We start from the raw sequence: 24439 nt of genomic DNA on the forward strand, positions 1-24439 counted from the left end.
TCGAAACGTAACAACTCATGCATGAACATCGAATCAGACCCAAAAATAAGAAAACATAACGTCACCCACAACCGTCGAATCCAACTCAAAAATACCAAGTTCGACGGTAATGGGTCATGTTACGTTTCAAAAGATTGAATTTGTTTCGCGGCTGGCCCGTGGCGGCGCTGCGAGCTCGTTTCGCATTGCCAACGTAACCGACCCGTCGAAAAAATTAACCCTCTCAGAATCACTGCCGCCAAGAGTACAATGTAAAAGGTGACTGCACGCGTGACGCTTCGTTTGTGATTTCGCAGGCGATCTACAAGATGGTCGGCACCGTGATGAAGATGCCGGAGGACGAGTCGACGCCCGAGAAAAGAACCGACAAGATATTCCGGCAGATGGACAAGAACAAAGACGGGAAACTCTCCTTAGAGGAATTTATAGAGGGCGCGAAGAGCGACCCGTCCATAGTACGGCTGTTGCAGTGCGATCCGCAGGCCCAGTGAGGCCTCGGGACCCGAGACCATGCTGCGGCGCCCGGCCCAAACAGATCCGGCGGCCCCGACAAGTTCGAACTGACTTTCTACCTCCTCCGCTTCCGGCATTCCTTCACGCTTCCCTTTACTCCTGCAGTTCTATAACCTTACTTGTATACATGATTACGAAGAAATCGCACCACTTCCGTTTATACGAAAGTCGTTCAATCGATAACGCGCAGTCGAATGTACGTACATGTAACGTATATACGTACCTACCCACGATTATCGAAATCCTGCCTAAACGTCTTCTCCTCTGTAGTCTATACCCAATACACACAGGCAGACTCACACCCGTACTAAGACGAATACAGAGTCGCGTAGAATACGATTGTATTTCAACTTGTTGGGAAAAAACGCGGCGCGAGTTTTGGGCCGGACCCGGTCGTCCGGGGGGACTCCTGGGCCCACGGCGCTTGCACTGACCGCTAGCTAGATGGTTGAACTAGTCCAGTCGCTCTGTCTCGCTCTGAATAGAGAATAAGGAATGAATGCAAATGGAGGGTTGGTAGAACGAAGAAAAATAATAACGGTGGGTCAAGGAAACGAGAGGAAGGAATGAAACGACACAAATGGGATGCGAAACGTCAGTCGGCCACACGGTTCGGCGGACTTTCAAGTCCGGGCGGAGATAACGAGATGCCGAATCTTCCCCGGTAGTTTATTATTCTGGCCAACGTCCCGCGCGGCCCGGTGCCTGAATCCAGCCTCCCGGAAAACGGGATGCGCGAGATGATGATCGTCCTAGTATCTAAAAGGACCCGCGACGCTTTTGCGATTTTTCGGCTGGTATACATATAGCGTATATAATCGTTATTGTATAATGTAAAATTAGCCAATGTCTCGCAGGAGCATCGCGCGGCAAATATTATACCTTTGCGGTGATCGAATAAATTTATACGTACAATATAATTATATAGAAAGAATTTTGACAGACAAATCGGGGGGCAGTCGTGTTCATCGTCGAGCCTCGTTCGCTCCCTGAAATTGTAAATGCTTTAGGGGAGGTAAAAGTGAGGCGGAGATGTTAAAAAGAATAGCAACACGTTGGGAAGAATATCAGCTGAAAGTGTGGCTCTTCTTTTTCATTTAGCTATTTTCCCTTCCGTTTCGGTCTTTTTATCCCTTTATACATACAGATATGCACTTCGGTGGCAGCATTTTTATACGCCGCGAAGTTCACGCTCGTTTGAAAGAAACGCGCGGAAAGTGAAAAAAGATCAAGTTTATTTTTATCATTTCGACGCACAGAGAAAAAAATTAAGTGAAAAGGTAAGAAAATTCATGTTCATTTTTTTCGTTCTCGAATCAAACTTTCAAAGGCAGAAAAACACATACAATTAAGGCTGCCACTGTTTTGTCTAGTTTGCAGGATTTGAAAAAAAAAAAAAATTTATTCGTGGTAAACCGTGCTATACATATAAATACACTTGTACGATTAGCAGCTCCTGCAATGGAGATATTATACACAGGTGTATGTATACTGAATATGCATATATCAACGTATTACTTAAAAATATAGGAATAAACCGTGAAACATTTACGAATCAAAAGAACCTTGTAAAAAAATTTTGGTATTTCAGGTGAGAGTACATGTATACGCATTGAAGTGAAATGAGAAAATAGTATAGAATCGCGAAAAAATCAATTGTACGCAGGTTACCACGTCCGAGAGTATTTTTTCTCCATTTTTCTTCTACACTTATTTATCTTTTAGTTCTGTTTGTTCTGGAGTGGTGTGTGATGCAGAAAATAAATTTACACACACACACACACACACCCATGTATACATTATACATACATACATATATGCATATATATATATACATATATGTATGTATGTATGTATAAAATTAAAGTAAAGTATAGAAGTAACATAAATTAAATTAAATTAAATTAAATTATAAATTAACTTAAACTAAGCCGTTGTCATTTGCGTAGCGCTGATTATCATATATTACTATAAGAAAAATAATAATTTTTGAAAATGCGTTGCCAACAAATTAATGTGAAAAGTTAGTAATATATCATTGCTACTACTACTGCTACTACTACTACTACTACTACTACTATTATTATTATTATTATTATTATTATTATTATTTCTACCTTACAAGAAATGACACATTCTGCGTCATTTTTTATTTTATTTTGTCATACTTCGTCGTTCCTTAACAATTTATCGTTATGAAATAGTAACAGATATACAATATTATATACGTTAATGATAATAATTGAATCCTTATGAATTATTCTATGAAATGGTCAAGTCACGGCGCTGTGCCGGAAGAAACTGATTTTGCAATCAACGGCGAGGGGGCACAATAACGCGTTCGTGATTCCAGCGTTAAATTTCGCGGCTACCATCTTAGTGCTACAGCAACTCATTATTGTACACACTATATGTACTACATCAATTTTCCTCTACAGTACCTACATCTTAACTAGACATCTATTATATTCATATACTGCTCATTAATTAATATTTATAACATAATCTACTACATGCATATAATTCAAAATTTTCCCTCAACTCTAACTTGGACATATTTCGTGATGTTAAATATCTAATAAATTATTAAATTACCCATAACATTCGGAAAAGAAAATTGATAGAGAAAAGAAGATAAAAAAAAAAAAAATTGAATTTATATGAAGCAATTAATACATAAATTACTATAATAATACAATTTATGTATGTATGTATTACATACATTTACCTACTAGCATAAAATGTGATTGTTTTTTCCTCTACTAAAATTGGTCTCTTTAATAATTACGAATGCGTCTAAAAAATTTAATAAACTTCAAAATATTGATAAAAATGAACATACAACAATATTCCCAAAATATATATATATATAACAATAACAACAATAATGACTCAATATTTTGTTATATACACTCAATATTCTATTCAGCTACACGGTGTAAAGGTATAATGCGTTACGAATAATCGGGATGAAAAAAAAATGAAATTTAAGAAGCAATAAAACGCATAAAATATATACATACATACTTATATATTATTTATGTGAACTCAGTCGGAAGTACAACAGATACCGCAAGATACGTATGTCGACAAGTCGTCATACGTACTCACGTATAAAATTGTTCTTGCCTTTTTGCATAATACTTATATCTCACTAAGATGTTTATAGATAATGGATTTACACGTAGGTGGTTATTGTTATGATTGATGAACATTGCAACATCGGCGGCTCGGGCATGCATACATAGCATAAAAGTAGCGAAGCGTGTAATATTTTCGCTAATTTCAACCCTTTTACGTGAATTTGACGAACGATTTACTCATTCAAAATTCACCTCAGTCTTGATCACGAGTAACTTATCCTTATTTGTAAATCCATCCTACGGAACAGATAATTAAACGGGTTTCACCACAAGACCTTAACGAAGGAATATATAATGAATACATGTTTCAAACACATAGTATTATACTACGATATAATAAATATGCATGCCAAACGAGTCAGATCTGCGCTACACTGTCTCGTTGGAATTATTATTTTATGCCTCCTCTCAGGTGAATACGATTCATAGATATCAAAATAATATTTCTCTAATTCTACAACTACTGTATATCTTCTTCGTCTTCTTACATTACTTCTATTGAATAATTAGAAGAAAAAAATAAAAAATAAAATTCCTCCCGCCTAAAACCGGTCTGCTATATATAGAACGGAAAAGAGACTTACATACAGTGAATTTTAATGTATATAAACGAATGAATATTAATCCCGAATGAGGACGAGTAACGCAACGGTCGTGAAACATTTTCACCCCTGCGTACAATATGGTATATATAAACATACAATATATATAAAATACACGCATGGCATTAGAAAATGCACGAGTACTTGGCTCGTTACTTTGCCAAGTATCAACTAGGCGCGCGCAATAAATCCCCGAGTAGTCTTCGCCTTGGTTCAAAGTTGAACAACATTAATTATTTAATTAATTAATTAATTAATTCTGTCGCTGCGCTTATATAGGCGGGTGTGGATAATATTATGCAAATATCAAAGAACTAATTTAGCTTAGCTGTGAGCTTGCGGTGGGCTTCCCCTGCCGCGCAAGGTTCATTTTCCCTCAGGCACGATGTCATCTAGGAGGAAAATTTACATAATATTTTCGCATCTCATTCCTCTTTGCGCGGTATTTAGAGGATTTACATTTTTTTTCTTCACACCATCATTTATCCATTGTACTATATGATTATTACTTATTATTTTTCGAAATTAAAGCAGGCTTTTTGGTGTTCACCGCCAGGAAGAAGACTTGTAGAGCACTTAATCATTTGCTACGCCTACACGTACGGAAGGCAGTCGCATTTTAATCAATACCGGTAAAAAAGATTCCGTAATTACCAACTCCGTTATTCCGAAATTACGGAACCTCGGGATTATAGATGCCGATGAATAATGAACTCGGGGTTCAGAGATAGCGTCGACGACACCCAATGTGCACGCGTAAAGTTACAGTCATTTAAATTTTCAAAGTTGAATCGCGCGTCGAGCAACCGCCATAGCGGGGTTGTTTTTTTTTTTTTCTTTAATTTAAATCAGTGTACATACATACCTTACGTAAAATAATTACGTTGTTTAACCGAGATAAATTTGAAGAAAACTTTTGCCAAACTGTTACAAAATTTCTTCTACGAGTCAATTTCCAATCTGTAGAAGCTTCGTATAATGCGACGATACCTTTACTGGTGGGGAAAAATAACAAGTTTCGGTTTGAACGAGATTGTAAAGATCTATAAATAGTTTGAATCTACGCACAATAATTATTCTAGGCTTACCGAAACGGGCCTCAGCAGTGATAAGTGAAAACCTAAGGGTGAAATTCAACCGTAACTAACCTGCGGATCAACGTGCGCGTATTACAATATATTGTCAAATCCATTGTTGTACGGTAAGAATAGTATTACGTACTTACCGTACAATCAAGGCACGATTCGCGGGGCAGACGTGATACTGGCCACGATACTTATCGAAACCAAGTTGTAAAGAAACTATTGTCAGTTACTTATAGCAATAGATATTTGATTTAATATTATTTACATTTCAAAATGTATTTCAATACATTCCCCTAATCAAGAAAAAAAAAAAAAAAATCCAGAAATTGAATGAATAGGAATCTACCAGCTAACGCTACTTGTTATCTACGTCTCACTATTGGTTGGGAATTTTTTTAATTATTCGTTTCAAAAAGAATCTAAGCACCGCGCCACCAATATTCTCTGTACAGAGCACCTTACGCACGAGGACTTGTATCATCTGAACCAAAGAAATGAATAAACAAAATGAAATAAAATTGTAACACAGTCGTGTACAATCATAGGGTTTAGTATTAAAATGTGAATTTAAAAAAAAAAAAAAAAACGAAAAAAAACGTGAACAACAGCCTGTAAAACTATTTGATTTTATAACTTCTAATAATACAATAATTCTAAACGATACAGGATTGTTAAATTGTTATCAGCACATAAGCGCATATCTGCGAAACTTGAAACAACGCACTCTGTTTGATCAATTGATGCGGATCATTACCATCTCGCGAATTCTATCGATCACCGTTGAAAGCCCTCGGCGTACGCTCTCAGCTAAAAGTCCCTGTTCCAAGTAGTCAGATGAACATGGCACGAAAGATGACGAAATACTTGGTCACTGTTTACCTCGTTTCTCCGTCTGTGCTCTTTAACTTTCAAATGTAACAATTCGTCATTGAATCGCTGTAGAGTATGTTTGTCGGAAGACGTAGCATACCTGCCCCGTAAGCATTATACAGATGTATAATTTATTGGTGCTAAGAATAAGTAAATAAATCAAGTATGTACCGTGTGTTCCGAACAGTATATGACCTGATACGCGGCGTGTATTGTTTCACGGCCTGACGCATGTGCAGAGCGGCTAGTAATTTTTAACATGTCGTTGTAATCGTTTTGCAAATTTTCGCAGCGAATGAAGATTCGAGATAAAGAAATAGTAACACAATAACGAAAACAAACGGTGATAACGTATAATCATTTTGAAATTAAAACTGATTACCTACCTACGCGATGAATTTTATTCTACAAAAAAAAAAAAAAAACATATTTTTATTGTAATTGTTGTACTTTGACCACACGGTACACCGCAGCGGCTTGAGTTTCGATCTTCGGAAGTAAAAAAAAAAAAAAAAAAAAATAGCGGAAAATATGAGTAAAAACAACATCTGTCATCGGAATCGAAACACAAACCGCCGTTTTTTCCCTTGTATAATTATACTCGTATTGCATATTGTAATTACATTATAGAGTTACGTGTGTAATGGAAGAAAATGAGAGATGCAACCTCGGGCAATGGTATATTTGTATATGACGACGATTACGAAATGTTGAAAGTTTGCTTTGCTTTGCGACATGCACATATATATATATTGAAGATATATTTAGTAATATTATATAGTTATACTAATAATTATTACCGATCAATTATTATTATTACAAATTAAAAAGTGAAGTAAAAAATAAATCTAAACTAATTTAAAACAAACCGACAAAAAAAAAAGAAAACGAATGAAACAAATCATTTCTGTATCAAATTCATGAGTATACATTAAAGTGTTGACATTATTATACCCGTTCAAATTGTGTCGAGTTACTTAGAAATACAAAATAGAACAGATTCTCTCCCTGTTTTTTCCCCTCAAGCTACGGTCGATACTATTCTTCTCCATTTCGTTTCTATGTTTTGTAATTGAACAAAGCGCACTCTAATTGTCAGTTACACTAGCGTGTCAATATTAGTTTCCATACCCTGGAAGTAAACTCGTCAGTCTATAATACGCATTTCGTACTGTACGGATCTGGGAAAAGGATTTAAACATTTACAATTGCAACAAACTGTTTTCTGTTTTCGATTTACTCATTTATACATGTATATATTTAGCAGTAATTGCGTGCAAGAATAATACATATTACCCGTTGATAATAGTGAATTCGGGTTGACGATCGGTGCGGCTTTGAAAAATTTCGATCACTTACACAATTGTAACAAATTCGCCGAAAACTTTGAGTAGATGCACCGAAAGTATCCGAGTCTTGGCAATTCACGTTACTTACGTGAATGAACAAATAAATAAATATACAACAAGTATGAAATTCCTTTCAGTGTATCGTTTTTCAATATTCAATTAACGCAACATCCGACGTATAACGACAATCCCCCGCGTAGTGAATTACGTCCTAATGCGGACGAAGTTTAATTTTCGGCAGTAAGTTGGCGCTAAGAACGGCGAGGGGGAGGGGCGTACTTTATAAAATTCGTTCACTGGATCGCCTGGTACTTCATACTGTAATAGGCGCGAGTGTGGTAACTGTAGTATCCCCTGTTGTCGGGCCTCAACAGGTTCATCACTCGCATATCCGCCGCCCGTTTACCACTTCTCACCGGAATCTTCCCGTTGTAGGATCTCAGCACTCGTTCCGACCATTCCTGAGCCCTCGGTGTGTCGCGCCATATCCCTCTCTGCCTCCTGTCCATGAAGTCGATCACGTCGTCGTAGTAGTTTTTCCTTCAACACGAAATTTCGTTTTCACCCACGTTATCCTCGCCCGCGTCGTTCCTGTTCTAAGCCGACTCACCTGTAATCGTAGAGGTAGTCGTAGTTGAGGAACAGGGGTCGCACCCAGTGGAGGGTGTACTTTGGCGGGTCACACTTGGGGAGTCCCCTCCAGGAGAAGGCTGGTGCCTCTTCCGCCGCCGCCCCATCCGCTGCGGGTGCGCCCTCTCCACCTTCTCCGGTCGCCGCAGGTGCCTCGGTATCCGGAGTGTCCCACGGTGCCGGCTCGTCTCCCCACATTTTGGTGGCCTCTGAAATTTATTCACTCGAGCGTCAATCGTCGGTACGCGGTAGCCCGGAAGAGTGTCGAGAGGGATCGTGCTTCGAGAAATTCATTCGGCATTACGAAAGTCACATCTTTCCGACACGTACCTACATCCAAGTTACGCCGAGCTGAGAAACGTTGGTTTTAACGAAAGATGTGAGATTTGAAATTGGACGTCATTTTTCAAAGGCATACTTGCGCCGTTGTACAACTCATTCGTCGCAGTTTTTTACCCTTGATTTGAAACCATCGTATGAGGCGGATTCGTTTTTTTCAAAAATTTATCATTGGTGCAATCAGTCCCGATCGAAGAATGATCCCTCCTCGAGCGTTCGCGAAGCATTTCAATGCGATTCGTGTCATTCAAGCATCGGCGCAAAGCGTATTGTTGAGAACAGAGGTCGCGGCGCACACGGTTCAACAGCGATTAAAATCGAACGAACCCCCGGCAGTATCCGACAAAAGGGGTAACGCCGATCCATCGTCAGCGAGATTCCTCTCCCCGACGAAATCGACGTAACAGAGGATTCAACATTCCTCGCGGCAAAGGATCGATCGATTCTAGTTCAGTGCAGCAGCCGGCGTGCAGCTGCACACACAACGGTATTACACGATGACCGATTGGGTTTGAAAAGAAACGCTTGTTATAAATAAAGCAGCTGAAAGCGTGGTGTTAGAAATAGCCGGTAATGCGAAGCCCAGCGAATTACACAAGTTCTCGACGTAGGAGATTCCGCTCTGACTTATCCTCAAACCTTCTCCAGTCCTCGACAATTACTGACCTGATTGCGTATCATCTGGAGGATATTCTACGCTTGATGTTTTTACGTCACAACTGTAAATGTATCGTGTTTCGGACGTGTCCATGTTTGTGTATTCTGTAAATGAAAATTTCACTTTGTAACACTGACCTACAGGCAGGGACACGAAGTCCGCCTAACGGATTAGATTGACTGGCACGTTCAACGTAAATTTTTATCGACGCCCTTTTCGCGACATCGCGTATTTGCCGAAATAATTTGTGTAAATGTTCTTGGCGACAATCCACATCGACCTGCAGAATTTTCTCATTAATTATTGCCGCTAAGCTGTCGCGGCAATGATTAGAAGGCATCGCGCTGTTCGTTCGAATCCCTATTTGTAAATAGGATGTGACGAATAAAAGTTTCTACCGAGCGGCTATTTACTACTCGATAATAAAAGAAGTAAAAAAAAAAAAAGAACTACCCATCACTGTCCTCCGATGCGCAATGCTCGTACACAACACGCATCGTCTCGAGTTCCACTTCAAAGTCGATATATTGCGAGAAATTTTCAATTCTGTTGCAAAACTGTGGTATCGGTAACGTCGATCTTATTCTTCGAGATCAAGGGTTAGGTTCTGCTAATTTTAAGGCCTCGGAAATCTGACACAATACTCGGACAGTTCCGTTCGAATGACGAGTAACAAAGCGAAGTTGAAAATAGATCACGTCGTTGATAGACAGCACGAAAATGGTCTGAGAAGTTAAGTGGAGACCTTGAAATGTGAAGGTTCTTTTTGATTTTAAACGACGTAAAATATACTTGTTTCCAACCTAACACGGATAAGTGTGGGAATTGCATTCCATACCAGATATCACTATTGTGTCGAGAGTTTCCTGTACTTCAAGGAAAGTAATCACCCACCTCGGACAATGGGTTACTTGGATCAAGTCTCAGCTCGAAGCGAAGACTCTACCAATCGTATTACAAATATATATATATATATATTATTTATATATTTAGCTTCAGTAACGCCTATTACGTGAAAGCTATTGACGAATTGAGTTGAGCCGCTACACCGGGAGAAAAGATTAATCAAATTCGTGAGATGAGTCATTATACGAGCATCAGTCGTTTGATCACTAAATTCGGTCGTATCCAAATGAAACTGAAAGACGTGAAATTAGACTACGCGTTATCACCGTTACCAGTTTGAAAAATTTAATAATTGTAGAAAACGAAAACTGTTTAAACCTTTGAATTCAATATTCCAGCATTCTTACTTTAATTTCTGTGTGATCGGTATGAAACAGATTAGAGAAAAAACTGTTGTAAATCGAAATTTCACGCGCGCGAACCGGCAGCCTAGTAAACGATCTTTCATTTTTGACGAGCCAAAAATATCCAAATGCTGTGTTGAACCGTTCTTGGTTTGTTCACCAAACGTACACTTTGAGTAAAACGGGAAGCTGTCAAAGAATCGAATGACGGAGGAATAAAGCAAGCTTTGTGCAAATGGTCAATTTCAACGACTGCCTCAAACCGCCTGTCATCCATCGATTCACGGCTTGGTCGATGCTTGCGAGAAAGTATCTTTCAACATTTCAACTAGTAATTATCGTAGAAACAAACAAGCGAAAGAAGTATTCCTTGGCCGTGGCAGACCCGATAGCTTCGTTGTTCCACATTTCTGGCGCGAGTGTTGCTCCGAAAATCCGAATCAAAGGTTTGCGCAAGCCCTCAAACATCCTCACTCCCTCGGCGAACTAACATCGCGGCGCAATTTCGTCCGGTCCATCCTCGAAAGAGGGACAAATCGCATATTCACTGACCGATCACCACCGCAAATATTCGGTTACCTGTTGTCTCTTCCCGACCGTGTGAAACACCTGTGCAGACAGACTCGTTAGAAACACCCTTTCGCTTCGGCCACTCGTCGGCCACTTGCTTTATGCCACTACCCCGTTGTCCTTCCTCTCTTACGCTTTTATTTTAGCTTATACCGTTTCGTTTTCTCCCTTCCATTCTCCCAGTTACCCCCTCCGCAAAAATCGCTCCGAAAACCTCGGGTGAGTGCCTCGTGAGTAATTCGCGGGGGGGGAAGAGCGGCACGCACAACTTGCTGTAATCATTGCTGCCACAGTTGGCAGAGCTGCCTTCTGCACATGTGCGCATTCCCATACAGATGCGGTACGTGGTATTAATTAACGAATCGAAGGCCTGCAAACTCGGCTAACCTGACAGCACGCTCACCGTTTCAGCCTAAATGTCGAACACGGCTGTTTCTTCGATCCATCCGGGAATCAGCGGCTTCACGTTTTCACTTGCGCGTATGTGTATCATATACGACTGAAACGAGCGTTGAAGGAGAAAATGGTTAGCCGTCATTTTGGTTAAGGAAACGTCAGCCAGACACTCTTGTAAGTTGATCCGCGCACTAGTCCCTGACCATGGGATCTATATTTGCATGACGAGGATTAATGGTTCCTACGTAAATCGACACTTGGGTAACGGCGACGATTCTTCTAATCAAATTAGACCGACACGACAATGAAAGCGTTGACACATGTGCCGTTTTTACTATGGCAATCTAAGTTTACGAAAATTAACGAAGTGTGTCTTCTTTTAGTATCATCTTCTCCGTTTTCCGATCCGCCAAGCAAAGGTCGCATTTCCAACAGCCGGAAACCAAGTAACCATTGCAAATATCAACCGAGACAACGGCAACCATTAGGTAATGCAATTCGTTACAATCCCATCGTGAGAAAGACGGAACGCGATGTGATGGATACCAAAGATTCGCACCTTACATCTTTATGTTATATATGTATATATATACCGGGAAATATACAGTGTGTTATATATATGTATGCAGAAATTTATATCGTGCAGCTTGTTCCAGCGTAGAATGCATTAAGCCAAAGCACTTAGCCCGGTACGTGTTACGGTAGAAAAACCAAGCGTGTCTCCGCTCAATTACATCCCCTGCGATATACCTAGGCCAAGGGCTTACTCTTAGGCTCACGCTTAGGGGCTGGCATTCCGGTTGAACTAGAGAGCGGAAGAAGTGCTTCTCATTTTCCCACGTGTACGTGTGCGTGCGGATGATTTATGCGTGCTTGAGAGCTTGGATGAATCCAGCAGGTCTGTAACGCTGTGCGAGTTAATTTTGAAACTTTTGAAAAGCTTTCCGGCCTCAAAGCCAAGGCCTCCTGTGTCTCTCTAACAAGAATATAACGAGGATGTCTTGAGTCCTCCGGAGGGCGACGGAGACCTTTCACCTCCACTCACTCGCGCCTATTCTCCTTCCAGCGTGTCTCAACATCCTGCGAACGCCGATGACACTCTGCTGGCAACGCTGCTTCTGCATATCTGCACGTATAGATGTTTTGTAGCAGATTGCTGACACTGATCATTACCAAGCTTTGCAGCATATAGATAAAAGCTGGCAACAGACGCACGCGATGAAACATCCAATGAATGCAATTGTCATTTCGAAATTAAACCATCCGCACCTTGAGTCAGTTTCTTTGTTGGTTGTCCAAGGTTGAGGATACGTGACCATTTAATCAGTTGGTACAACGAAAGAATACCGTACATCCGGGGTTAACTTTATTTTTCACAATACATTCCGAGTAGTTAATTGTACAAGGAATACAGCGATAAAATCAAACCATACAGGCATATTCCTAGTCCTTGCGTCAAATACATGTTGTTGTCTTCGCCTTTCTCTTCACATTGTCAAAGTAAGAACATAACGCGCAGCTGCTGGCATCGATGCCGACAGTAAGATAGTATAGAAATAGCAGATGCATGGTATAGCGATAGATTTATAATTGCGCAGTAGAAAATCGAAAGTATTATACGAAAGTGGGTGAGGGTGTCGCTGCGCGAATAGACAGACCTTGAATGGGGATGGACAATGAATTTTTAGTCATAGTCCGGTCAGAATATAATGTAAGATTCAGTTATCGCCTGCAACAATTAGCTATATTTATAGGTACAATGCAAAGTGCTGCGCTGAATTACGTTATATCACCGTGATTGGATTTTCGAATTTTATCAAATGTCCGAGGAGGCGCAATCTCTCCTAAAATGAGACGGTCTTCTTTCTCTTGTCACTTTTGAAGGCCGACTTTGGTTTGATCTTGATCGCGGGACCTTCAAAGGGGAAATCCGCGTTCGTGTTCTCAGCTATGAGCGAATTGATTCGAGCTTTCCTAGCCGTAATAGATTTCAGTTGAGTCGGGTCTTCCTCCATTTCAGAAACTTTCGCCCACTTGAATGCAGCCTTAGGTCTTGGCTTCTCTTCGACTTCAACGTCCTGCAAATTCCTGTGCCTGTTCGTCTTTTTAACCAACGTTGCGTCCTCGAAAATTTCGTTGTTGTCAAACTTCGTTGCGTGGCGCTGAAAAGCAAAATCAGCTGCCTCCAGAGTCGACTTGGCACGTTCGATTTCTTCGTTTATGTCGACCATGTCGAACATTCTGTCCTATTAAAAGAAACGACATTCAGAAAATATTTCGGTTAAACTGTAAGCTGATTTTTTTTTTTTCAACATGTCAAAGTCAAAGTACCTGCATATCTTTGCGCTTGCGTCTAAGCTCTGCTAAGTCGGAGTCGAATGCGGCAGCGGCTCGTTCCTTGAACCGTCTATGAGTGCTGACAAAGTCATCTTCAAAGTTTTCCTCGTGTACGGGACGGCCGCGGTTGTCGAATATGAAATCCAGGTCGTCGAACGAATCGTTACGAGATTCGGCCAAGCCCCGTGTTCCTGAAATGTTAGTAAAAGCGCGCTTGTTATAGCAGTTAGTAAATTATTAGGCGATATCCGACAGCTCGGCCGTTTTAATGGGTTAACCGATATTGGAATGCAACATTAGAAGCAACGTAGCCGAATACACAGCGAAGTTATATTGCGATGAATACGTGAGACCTGATTACTTTTATTATCAATTATAATCAGGATTATGGGGTGGACAGTGTTTTTTGTCGACGTAACATTTATACATTTGCAGAAGTATCTGGTATCGGTCCGTAATTCTGTGTAAATAAATGCGAATGAAGACGGTAACATATTAATTTATTGACACCGAACGTAAGTTGTATACATTCAAAAAATACATGGCGAACACGTACATACAGAGCAATAATATTTTTGAATTTTTACGCTAGAACGGATTTGACGTTACGTGCACGAATTTCGTATATGACGCGAAGAAAGAATCATCGAGAGAGAAGAAGAGAGAGAGATGAGAAAATGAATTAGAGCGCACGAAAGCTAATGCAAAAAGGATCGTGCCTTGCAGAAGCGGATAAAAAATCCAAACGGTTCCGAAAGTGAGGTGGGCAAAAAGACGAAGTGACGGGCGTTCGTAGGAGCTGTTCGATTCGTTGGCAACACGCTCGTTTCGCGCGTATCTCGTGCGGCGTTCTTTCGAATCCAAGAGGAAGACTCTGTTCGTCGATCCGTAGAAAGGACCGTTTTCAAGGAACATTTATAATGTAAGAGAGAAGGGGCGGGCGGGATTCTTCCGCTTCTCCGCGCAATGCCCGCAGGTTCGAAAGCTATCGGGGGTGGAGCGGAGGTCTTCGCCTAGAAGGAAACGTGCTTGTCGGACCTCTCGGCCCTCTCGGCGCGGACGGAAGAGACCTTCTTGCTGGTGAAGGAGCTCGACAAGTTTTCGCTGGCGGCGGCGTTCTCGTTAACGAAAGCGCGCAAGGCGGCGCTGCGCTGTTCGCGCTTAGCTTGCCTCTCGGCGATTTCCTCCATCTCTGTTTCCAGGTCGTTGAGACGGGCTCGGGTCTGCTTGGCTCTGGTGGCCGCGGCGCTCGGGGCGTCCTCGTCGAGCCCGGCTACCTTCGACCATTTCGTCAGGGCCGGCCTCTCCTCGGCGACGACGTCTTCGCTGAGGAACCTCGAGCGACGCTTGAACGCCGTATCGGCGTCCTCGATCGCCGCCCTGGCTCGATCCGACTCCGCCTTGACGCTGGTGCCGAAAGACTCGAAGAGCTTGCTGCCCGGCTCGTATTTCGGGCGCCGGTTGTTCTCCAGGTCCTCGTCGTAGCTCAGCGCCGCGACGCGTGCCTTGAAACGACGCGTCGTCGCCTCAACCTCGCTTGCGAAATTATCGCTTGCGGTATCGCGGCGCGTCCGCTGACCATGACTGTCGAACACCGTGTCTTCGTCGTCGATGAGCACTTCGCTCGAGGGTCGGGCGCGGGGACGGAATTCGGATTCAAGGTCAAGGTCACGCCCAAAGGAGTCGTTGCGGGAACCAGCAAGATCGCGGGAGCCTGCAACCGATCGAAATATAGTGAGCGTGTGATTTAACCGGTTAATTTACAGGAGCCCAGAAATATCGGCGATACGGAAACCGTCGGGAGTTCTCAAGACTTTGTCTTTTCAAGCCACATGCGGGAGGGTCCTTCGTCTTGTTTCAAACAGTGGGAGACTTCGACTGTGCAACTTTCGGTACAGGGCTTAGCTGTGTGTGAACAACAATTTTGACGAGTAAATCAAAAGTAAAAAAAAAAAGAAATTGACTGCGTCCAATCCTTTGGCTTGCAAAGAAAATAATTGCACTGAACGGATTTGAAAATTCTCAAGATGTCGTTTTCAGAATACAGGAATGCGAAAATTCCAAAACCACCCGTGCAGGTAATACGCGGTTGTCAACCGACATAATTGCTTTTGCTTTATTTCCAACAGAATTTATAGGACATGGTATATAGGACATTTATAGGCAGCTTTGGCGCGTTACCGGCTGTTTAGCTTAAATACCGTCTCCAAAACTCCAGGCTTTCCGTGCCGCCGAGGGTTATGAGTCCCCTTAAACCTGCAGCGGTTATGACCCGCGGCACTGCGGTAAAAAGCGAACCACCGGGAAAGGGTAGAGTATATTTAGCAGAAACCTGGGATAGCGAGACAAGTGTGACGTTGTCTCGAAATCATTTTTAGAATCTCCAACTTCACTGGGTTTGCAGAACGCTTACTTTTTATTTTTCGACACGAAGGAACCTTTCACGGCCGATCCGCCAATTTGAATTGGGTCAAGGCCACAGGATAAATGTCTCGCGGAACGAGCGAAATCTAAAAGTTTAAATGAATTTTTTTTTTTTTTCTCTCAGCAGCAAAGAGCCATTCCTTTAGATCAACGGCCCACCGGAAACTGCACGTACTGTGTACCCTGAAACTGTCCTACCGAACTCACAGCGATTGGCAGAGCTCTGTTTCAAAGACCAACGAACTTCGACGCCGAGTTGCGTCGGAACTGCAGAAGCAATTAATTTCATTGAAGTCATGGAAGTAGGTCATAAATTTGCCGCACGTTTACACCCATGGGTGTGAAATAGTCGTCCTCCTCGTTATATGCGGATATAACTAACAGAGCCAGCTTTGGATGGCACCCAGTTCATGACGCCTTGGGCAAAATCCCACTTCGCTCTATTTCAAGAGAGTAAACAAACTCGCACTACTCGGCATTCGTGCAGAACCCTCGGCACCGTACCTACGTAATGCTTCTATTCATCCCAACCAACACTAGCGAACGGCGGACGAATGGCTGCAGTGAATTTTCACTCGGAATGCATAACAACCGTTGAGATGATATGCTTCAAGTGCCAGGATATGGAACTATATCTGGGAAACGAATATTTTTCAAATGCGACGGATGCAAGTCAAGCCTAATGCGATCCGAAACTTCACGTGCGCCTCTTTCTCTCACGGCGGCTATTTCGTAACGGTTAATTTGCTAAATCGTTATGAATTTACTACACGTTTACTGTACAAAAGAGTTGTCAATTTACAAAATCAGTTTGTAAGGTGACAAATTCCGTGCAGCGTCGTGAATTACTATTAACTTGTCTTAAATATACAATAAAAATTCTCGATTACACGAAAAATTTATAGGAAAATAAGAAAAGGTCATTTGAATTTAGTAACTTGTGTAGTAAATTTGTTGTATATGTAAATTCCATAAACGGTAAATGCACGGTGAATTCGCTGTTCCGTATCCGAATAAAACTTCCAGCACAATGTAGGAAGTTCCATACAGAATTTTTTAGCAGTGATACGGGAGCTGTACTAACCGCTTACTGACATCAGATCAAGAAAGATTATTTTTCAAGTTGCGAGTGATAAAATGTTCTCTAATCGAGCGACGAAAGTTTCGTTCTTCCTTTTTCTGTAACATTCCGATGAAACACAAAGATGAGTCCCGATGCAGTAGCCTGCAACCACGATGCGATGTAAACGATGCAGCATGCAACGAACGTACAAGTTCAACTGGACTTCAGTCAATTTAAAGTCAGAATCTTCGAAAACCAAACATTTATTCAACAATCAGGTAATACAATGATTATGAACAACGGCGTGTAGAACATATAGAGATAATGGTAACGTGACAGGGGGAGAAAATTGAAACGTAACAAACTATTTACATTTCGAGGAACCGTGACTCGGCCGTGAAGAGATTGAGATGAGATCAGTGAATATGTGCGTATGTTGTCTCAACTTTTACGAGTACGCGAATGCTCGTCTTCTTCGGTGCACTTCGCGGTTCAACTATCGATTCTCATCTTAATCTACCTTTTTCACGGAGGCACAATTTCACAAACATATTGATCTAAGGTGCGAAGCACTGCGACTGAAAGAAAATGGGAAGAGTGGAGAAATAAAGTCAGGTGAAGAGTGACGCAGTTATGAATTTCAAACGAAAAAGGAACCGAAGAAGAGGATATTACAGTAGAACACACAGACGGCAGGCGATACATCGATACAAAGGTGTTTGAGGTGTCGAAGTGTTGGCTGTTACTTTTCCCTTACTTATTATTATAAATATGATTAGAGTACCGTGCGGGAGGCACGTGCCGATGTGCGGGACTGTGTTTTCGAGCGCAACGTCACACAAATGGGAAAGAAAAATTTGCGTGCCAGTGGTCAAAACCATTTTGGAAAACGACTGAAGCTTTTACCGATGTCGCTTCGACGCGCTGCGATCTCGTCGGCGAGGGAACTTCTTGCTTCCGGGAAAAGGGGGCGTCCGCTGTACTTTCGGTCAAGGTGGTCGACCATTGGTTTGTAGTAGGATTCCCCCTTGTCGTAGTTGCATCCGTAGACGCGGGTGCGTGGCCTGCTTAATATCGGCCTGGACATCTTCGCTTCCTAAGGTAGACGGGTGCTCTTTTCTGAAAATCAGGAACTCGTGTTAAGGTAAGAATCAGCCGATGGGTCCGTACGAAAGTTTCGCCGATCGACAGTTGAAGAATAAAGCCAAGGCAATGAAATTTCCTTCCTTATCAGCAAATACAATTCGACTTATCTTGGTCGTATGACGCTACATTTTTTACAGCGGCATAGATCATACTTTGAATATGCATTTTCAAGCCGCGTAAAATGCACGATTAATCGAGAATTTCCGGGTGCGAGAAAAACTTGAGACGGTAAAATATCTCTGGCTGTAAAACGGCAGCTCGCTTTTTGCATTACCAGAGAAGTTCGTAAAAGCTGTGTGCGAAAACGAAGCGGGGTGATTTTGCGAATATCATCAAATTGTAAGCGGGAGAGGAAAGGCAACGGTTTCTTTCACGCAAGCGGAGAGTTGTTTCGGTGGTTGCGTGGCCCAGTAGTTGTAAAATGGAACGACCGACTATATGTCCCGGTCGAAAATAGATCGAATCTAATTTGGCGCCCGTGAACCAGCCGCACACAAGCCGAGCGCGGTTTGGCTGGCCAAAGCAAGCTCTGCAAGAACCAGGCAGGCTGGCCGAAACTGATTTGACAAAGGCTGGTGACTGCGGGCGATGTTGCAGATCCGAGTTTTCGATTCCTTCGGGAAATTCCTACCGGGAAAGCGAATTAACCGGCGGCATGCGTAACACACGAGAGCCTTGGTGCCGCATGCGTCATTTGCGGGAATCTTGAAAACACGCCGTACGTTTTCATGCGTAGCGCAACACTCGCAAGTTGACCACTTGGCATTCAATCAAATTACCCACGCGGTTTCGTTTTTTTACCGCAGTAGTTTGACGAGACCGAGTCCCGATCTCATGGGTCGTGTAAAATGTGCGTAGAGCATTCTGCTTTCGAAAGCCCAATCATCTTAAATTAAACTAGACGGCGAGGTGCCGGTTTTCATTCTATTAGTAGGAAACTGGGCTCCCTTCTCGACGTCTAGAAAGTGGAAATTGATTGAAAACTGCACCCTCGTACAGAGGAGCTCGAGTTATAGGCGGTAAAAATTAGTTCTGCAGTTCCGCACTCCGTATATTTCATATCTCAAGCACCGTTAAACTATTTCGGTACTAATCTTTACGGCACTTGATTGGCCATGCTTTCTCAAGTGCGAATAACGTTTACCATTCATTAACACTGTGTTTTCGATGTACAGGAGGGAAGGCTAGAAAATTCGGATTGAACCAAAGATGATAATTTTTAAAAAATTTCAGCTCTAGCCGTTTCTAATTTATTTGTATAATAATTTTTTTTTTCAATTTTCATCCTACCCGTAGATCGAAGCTAACAACGGGCTTTGGTTTGTCATTTTTTCTCGATTGGACGTAGTCAGTTTTTGCTTATACGTAAGTAAAAGTCAACAATGGTCAAAGAATATTGATTCCTCTTTGCAGTAGGTACTCAAAAGTAGAAAGTTTTCATAAATATTGATGGATCGCTGCTTAGAGAAACGTACGATGTAAAAATTTTGATTTTCACGAGTGGAAGAGCATTCGCAGACGTCACTACGATTAATTATAGAAAAAATTCGACGTCTCGATTTATAGACGACAAGGGGAATAATAAAATAAGAATATGAGCGCCGAGTTGGCGGCGACGAAGCGGCGGAGTTTGAGACGTTTGTCACCGACGCGCTAGAAACTAAACCAAAGATTATTTTTACCTCTTGGCAACAGGGTTTGACAATCGGCGCAATCAGTATTTGATAAATGAAATCCCCTGTCAACGCTCCGCGGCAGCGGGGTGGAGTCAAGGGTTGAATTTGACTTCGACGTCACAGATTTTCTCCGTAACTCTACATACGTCATCCTTATATACGGATCGGCAAGATTTCGGTGTAAACGCATTCCTGCCACGTACCCGGAATCCTTACGCTCACCCTGACGCAAGTCTGCACTCGACCCATATCGTGTATATCGTGTCTTCGGGTCGCAATGTTCCGAGATTCTATCGACGCAGAATCGAAAAAGCTGAACTTGGGGAGCGCGGGCTTTGCTCCGGGGTCCATTTTTCTAATCACCACTTGCCTGATCAAGCGATCCTACCAATCGTTTTATCCTAGGTTACGAAAATAGTGACTAATAACTCCCGACACCTACTCAACGATCAGCTTGTAAGCTTGAGGCGTATGAGCTACGTCGGAAAGCATCACGGCCAAAATTACCCCGGATAATATGGTAGGCGCGCTGAGACGGACGTAAACGAGTACCTAGACAATACGCGGGTCACTCATGGCTCCGTGGCGACAATCATCCGATACGGATAAATGATGGACATCCCATACTCGGAGTCCGTCTCCTCGCTCTTTAGTCCTGCTCTCTTTCTCGAAGTCTTTAAACACGGATCGCCGGCGTCACCTCTTTTTCAGCCAGCTCCCGGGACGTCGTATTATTAAGTAGCCTCCCGCACGAGGCCAAGTCATTAGGAGTTAGGACCCCAGAGGGGGGCCCGTGCAACGCTCGTTTAACGGATGAGCGACATCGCGATTTAGCATCTAGACGCGCCAGCAAAGCGAGACCAGCAACGAAATATGCCCCTCACTCCAATACACACACAATTTTCGATCTGCGGAGGGTGTCGAATATTTGTGGTATTCTCAAGGTACCTCAATATCGTTCTCATTTTTCACAGTAAAATTGACCCGTTGTGTCGGATTTGTTTTCAAAGCTTACAACACGCGAAAAATATTCCAACACCGATGCAGGAACCAAAGCCATCCTACTCCAGTGACCACGCATCTGCGATGCAGGGTGAATCATACGCCGGTATGTAACGTCAAACTAGATTTCCAGCCTTGATGTCTGTCTGTCCTCGGTTATTTGTGAGGTGGCCGGAAGCCCGCATGGAATGCTAAGAAACCATTAAAAACCGCCCCGTCTACCGCGTCACGTCTCAAAAATATCACGCGGTATACTTTTCAGTATATGTAGGTCTGGACGGGTACACCCGTGAGATAATATTTTGTCTCTTCTCGCTGTGTCGCCGAATATAGCTATACGTACTCGACACTTCGCTCAGAGTTATCTTTTTTTCGTTATCCCTTTCATTTTATATTACTTCCTTCGTAGCTAAGAATAGTCGGTGATTATTTATGCGATGCGACGCAAACGGCCTTAAAGACTTTTTCAAGATTATTATTATTATTATTACTATTATTATTACTATTATTATTGTTGTTGTTGTTGTTGTTGTTGTTGTTGTTGTTGTTGTGGTTGTTGTTTTTGTTGTTAATGTATCCGTGATTACATCCACAGATTCAATCATGATAATTAAATTTTGTGGCGCATTGTCCGTACGTAAGTCACTCCTTGTACTCTATCGGTAGGACTTGTTACATGCGTATTTCGATCTGGCAGCGATAGTTCGTTATGCAGCTATGAATACAATAAATTCCCGCGGAATAAATGTTACCGTGTCGACGCGGCGACGAGACATGTATTATAAGAATTTCCCTCCCACGAACGATCCCGTAATAACTTGCGCCATTATTTCACCTCTTCGTTTTCGCATGCGCGTAATTGTCGTACAGGTTTAATTTCACCCAGGCAGGTACCCGGCGTAATTGCGTAGCTATACGACGAGTCGCGGCATCCCGCGGTCATTGAAATTCGTACTAGTACATTGAAATAGTCGAGGAGCGGGCACGTCGATGGAGTTTCGTTACATAACGAGTTAAGGAACCCAGAGGTACGCGGGCGACGCGCACGTAAAGAAAACCCCGAGAGCGACGAGGAGCCGAGTCGAAACAGACAAGAAGAGAGCGAGGGAGTCCAAATTTAGCTGGTGCAGACATTGTTTTAGAATCGGTGATATCGATTACAAAATCTAATTATCTAATGCGCTAATCTATTTTACTACTGCGTGTACTCGTTGGAGGCTCGCCAAGCTTTTTTATTTCGATCTCCACGTCACGCGATAGCTAGGCGCTAGCGCTATCCTGTTATTTGCATGTCAGGATACTGGAGATTTCGAATACACACGCGTTTTGGATTCAATAACCGACGACTTGCATGGAAGCTCTTACTTTATCGCCTCCGACACGTGCGCGAAACCGATTGCGTACGAGCTTATAAGTGGGTGCAATACCACCGTAGTGAAGCCGTAGGCGAGGAGAAAATTGAGTTGAAACCGAGGTTCAAAAACTTGCTAAATTCCGTAAAGCGTCTGGAAAAGAGAACATATCGTCGAGGAAAAGGTATATATAAATTGACGGACTGCTGTATACCACGCGTAATATCAAACTCACAACTCGACGTTCGTACGAATGATTTTTTAAATATAAATCCAAGTCGACAAGATATTTTAAGCGGAATTTGATACTTGCGGAGCTGGTGTTGCGTGGGTACAGGAAAGTTCGCAACATCGGTATTAGTCGGTGGCGAGGTAATGAAGGCCGTATCAGGTTTTGACATTCGGATTTTACTAAATTCAATTACGGAGGCGGATTACTCCGTTAAATTTCTTTGATAATTTCCTTGGTCTTCCAAGGAAACAGTATGAACGGGGATGAGGATGAAATTGCGAGAGTTGAGGAGACCAGAAGAGAAAAGCTAGGCGAGATGTTCTTAAGGTCAGCACGCGTTTGTCGGTCACCTCTATGCGTCAATCACGAAAATTGGCGAGCTAACCTAATTGGTCTATATCGCGAATCTGTCGACTACATTAGATTTCGGTGTCAAAGGTTAGTATGTCCGAAGAGCGAAGCCAAATCAATCGAAGCTGGCAAGTGGTAAATTAAATTTCAACAGACAGTCAGCGGGTGGATGGACGGTGGATGGGTGGGTGAATTATGAGGACTTGCGGAGAGTAAAAGCCTAGACAGAAATCGTACCTAAGTTAATTTTCAGGGTATTCCTCAAGGTGCGACGTCTTCAGAGGTACCGGCACGACTTGATCGGGCGTCTCGACGTCCGGCGTTTCCCACTCTCCTTAGGGTTACCCCTTCCCTCCCTGTCGCGAGGCCTCCGTTACACGCGATTCTGGGTATTTTATGCTCCGTGCGTAGGCGTATGTTGATTTCGAGGCCAGTTCGGACGAGTAGAAAAAATCCAGAGATTTCAGTTTTGACGTGTAAATCGTATTAGTGTGCACGATCGTATATATAGGTATGTACGTGCGTGCGTGTGTGCGAGAGGGGGGCACTTGTATGATCAACAATTTTTACTGATAATTCGAGATTTGTTTTGAGTAGAAAGCACTAATTTTAGATCTTGTTTCAGGTAACTCTGCACATACCTTCGATCTGTTCGCTATATTGGTACACGACGAGTGAACCTCGTTTCGTGGGCTCCATCCGATTGGACTCAGTAACACGAATTCGTCGCCTAATTCTCGGAAGTGCAGTAACAAAAATTGAACGTGAAATAGTTGTAGCTATTATGAGAAAGGATAAGTTAGGTTAAGGATCTCTGGATAGGTGCACTCTGGTTTAATGACATGAAACTGCATGTTGAAGCGTTCGCTAAAACTGTACTTATGACTAACTCCTTGAATGCGGGAGGATTACAATACAAGGAGGCGTTTGGACGGCATTGCAGCGCTGCGACATTCTTGAATAACGAACAAAGTACATCGGATAACCATCGGAAATACAACTTGTTTAAATTCTTCCTGATACCTGCTTCCACAACTGACACATAATTCATATCTATTCTAATGCTCGATACAAAGCATTGATTCTGCAAGCTATTGAATCGTCTTATATCAGATGAGATACGTCGGAATGCATGATGGATGATCAAAAATGATAACTGAAAATGATATGCACGTGAAAAAACACACAGGCCTCACTAGCATACAGTGAGAATATGCACGTCCGACTCCTTAGCTGTGGGTCCTACGATGTTCTGGATGCCGTGATTTTGACGATTCTGAATGATGTTGGAATCGATTCTTGAATGCATTATTTCGACGTATATTTGCGGAAGGAATCGTTTGGGCGCGGTCCAAATACGCTGCGCGCAAGAAATCCAGAATTGCAGCCAAAAGCATCCGATTCCTACCGAGTTTTCAGATGGATGGGAAAGGAAAATTATAAATTCACAG

General features: G+C 42.4%; 4 protein-coding genes and 1 long non-coding RNA gene across 8 annotated transcripts in view; 2 read left to right on the forward strand and 3 right to left on the reverse strand.

The window, feature by feature from the left end:
• Window positions 1–6733, forward strand: part of LOC107220785 (neurocalcin homolog) — a 112092-nt gene extending 105359 nt beyond the window's left edge. For both annotated transcript variants that reach the window (XM_015659516.2, XM_046733138.1), the window contains exon 5: window positions 297–6733. In XM_015659516.2, the coding sequence (XP_015515002.1) occupies window positions 297–491 (195 nt within the window). In that variant the 3' untranslated portion in view covers window positions 492–6733. The remainder of the gene's footprint in view (window positions 1–296) is intronic.
• Window positions 6734–6805: 72 nt separating this feature from the next.
• On the reverse strand, window positions 6806–11153 carry LOC107220788 (flightin). Of its 2 annotated transcripts, XM_015659520.2 has the most exons (4): window positions 11019–11149; window positions 9198–9293; window positions 8173–8401; window positions 6806–8102 (listed from the first exon to the last, which is right to left on the reverse strand). In XM_015659520.2, exons 2-4 carry the CDS (start codon window positions 9280–9282, stop codon window positions 7856–7858), a joined length of 561 nt encoding a protein of 186 aa, XP_015515006.1. In that variant the 5' UTR covers window positions 9283–9293; window positions 11019–11149; the 3' UTR covers window positions 6806–7855. The 2 variants fall into 2 exon arrangements, with proteins under 2 accessions (XP_015515006.1, XP_015515007.1); XM_015659521.2 differs by lacking the exon at window positions 9198–9293 and having other exon boundaries at window positions 11019–11153.
• Window positions 11154–11203: 50 nt separating this feature from the next.
• LOC124293168 lies at window positions 11204–12023 on the forward strand. Of its 2 annotated transcripts, XR_006903113.1 has the most exons (3): window positions 11204–11349; window positions 11421–11579; window positions 11789–12023. It is a non-coding gene; the product is annotated as an uncharacterized LOC124293168 (long non-coding RNA). The 2 variants fall into 2 exon arrangements; XR_006903114.1 differs by lacking the exon at window positions 11204–11349 and having other exon boundaries at window positions 11413–11579.
• Window positions 12024–12749: 726 nt separating this feature from the next.
• LOC107220783 lies at window positions 12750–14095 on the reverse strand. Its single transcript, XM_015659512.2, has 2 exons — window positions 13737–14095; window positions 12750–13651 (listed from the first exon to the last, which is right to left on the reverse strand). Exons 1-2 carry the CDS (start codon window positions 13740–13742, stop codon window positions 13250–13252), a joined length of 408 nt encoding a protein of 135 aa, XP_015514998.1. The 5' UTR covers window positions 13743–14095; the 3' UTR covers window positions 12750–13249.
• Window positions 14096–14225: 130 nt separating this feature from the next.
• On the reverse strand, window positions 14226–23377 carry LOC107220782. The gene is made up of 3 exons (XM_015659511.2): window positions 23226–23377; window positions 18136–18348; window positions 14226–15456 (listed from the first exon to the last, which is right to left on the reverse strand). Exons 2-3 carry the CDS (start codon window positions 18314–18316, stop codon window positions 14756–14758), a joined length of 882 nt encoding a protein of 293 aa, XP_015514997.2. The 5' UTR covers window positions 18317–18348; window positions 23226–23377; the 3' UTR covers window positions 14226–14755.
• Between the last annotated feature and the right edge of the window lie 1062 nt (window positions 23378–24439).

This window comes from Neodiprion lecontei, chromosome 2, assembly GCF_021901455.1.
Source record: "Neodiprion lecontei isolate iyNeoLeco1 chromosome 2, iyNeoLeco1.1, whole genome shotgun sequence".
Taxonomy (NCBI): domain Eukaryota; kingdom Metazoa; phylum Arthropoda; class Insecta; order Hymenoptera; family Diprionidae; genus Neodiprion; species Neodiprion lecontei.

Bases quoted from the DNA above. Each gene is read 5' to 3' on its own strand.
- LOC107220782 (XM_015659511.2), bottom strand. From the start codon at position 18,316: ATGTCCAGGCCGATATTAAGCAGGCCACGCACCCGCGTCTACGGATGC. The intron at 15,457-18,135 runs GTAAAAGCTTCA...GATCGGTTGCAG, and splicing joins AGCGCGTCGAAGCGACATCG to GCTCCCGCGATCTTGCTGGT.
- LOC107220788 (XM_015659520.2), bottom strand. From the start codon at position 9,282: ATGGACACGTCCGAAACACGATACATTTACAGTTGTGACGTAAAAACA. The intron at 8,402-9,197 runs GTCAGTAATTGT...AATAAATTTCAG, and splicing joins TCCAGATGATACGCAATCAG to AGGCCACCAAAATGTGGGGA. The intron at 8,103-8,172 runs GTGAGTCGGCTT...TTCGTGTTGAAG, and splicing joins GACTACCTCTACGATTACAG to GAAAAACTACTACGACGACG.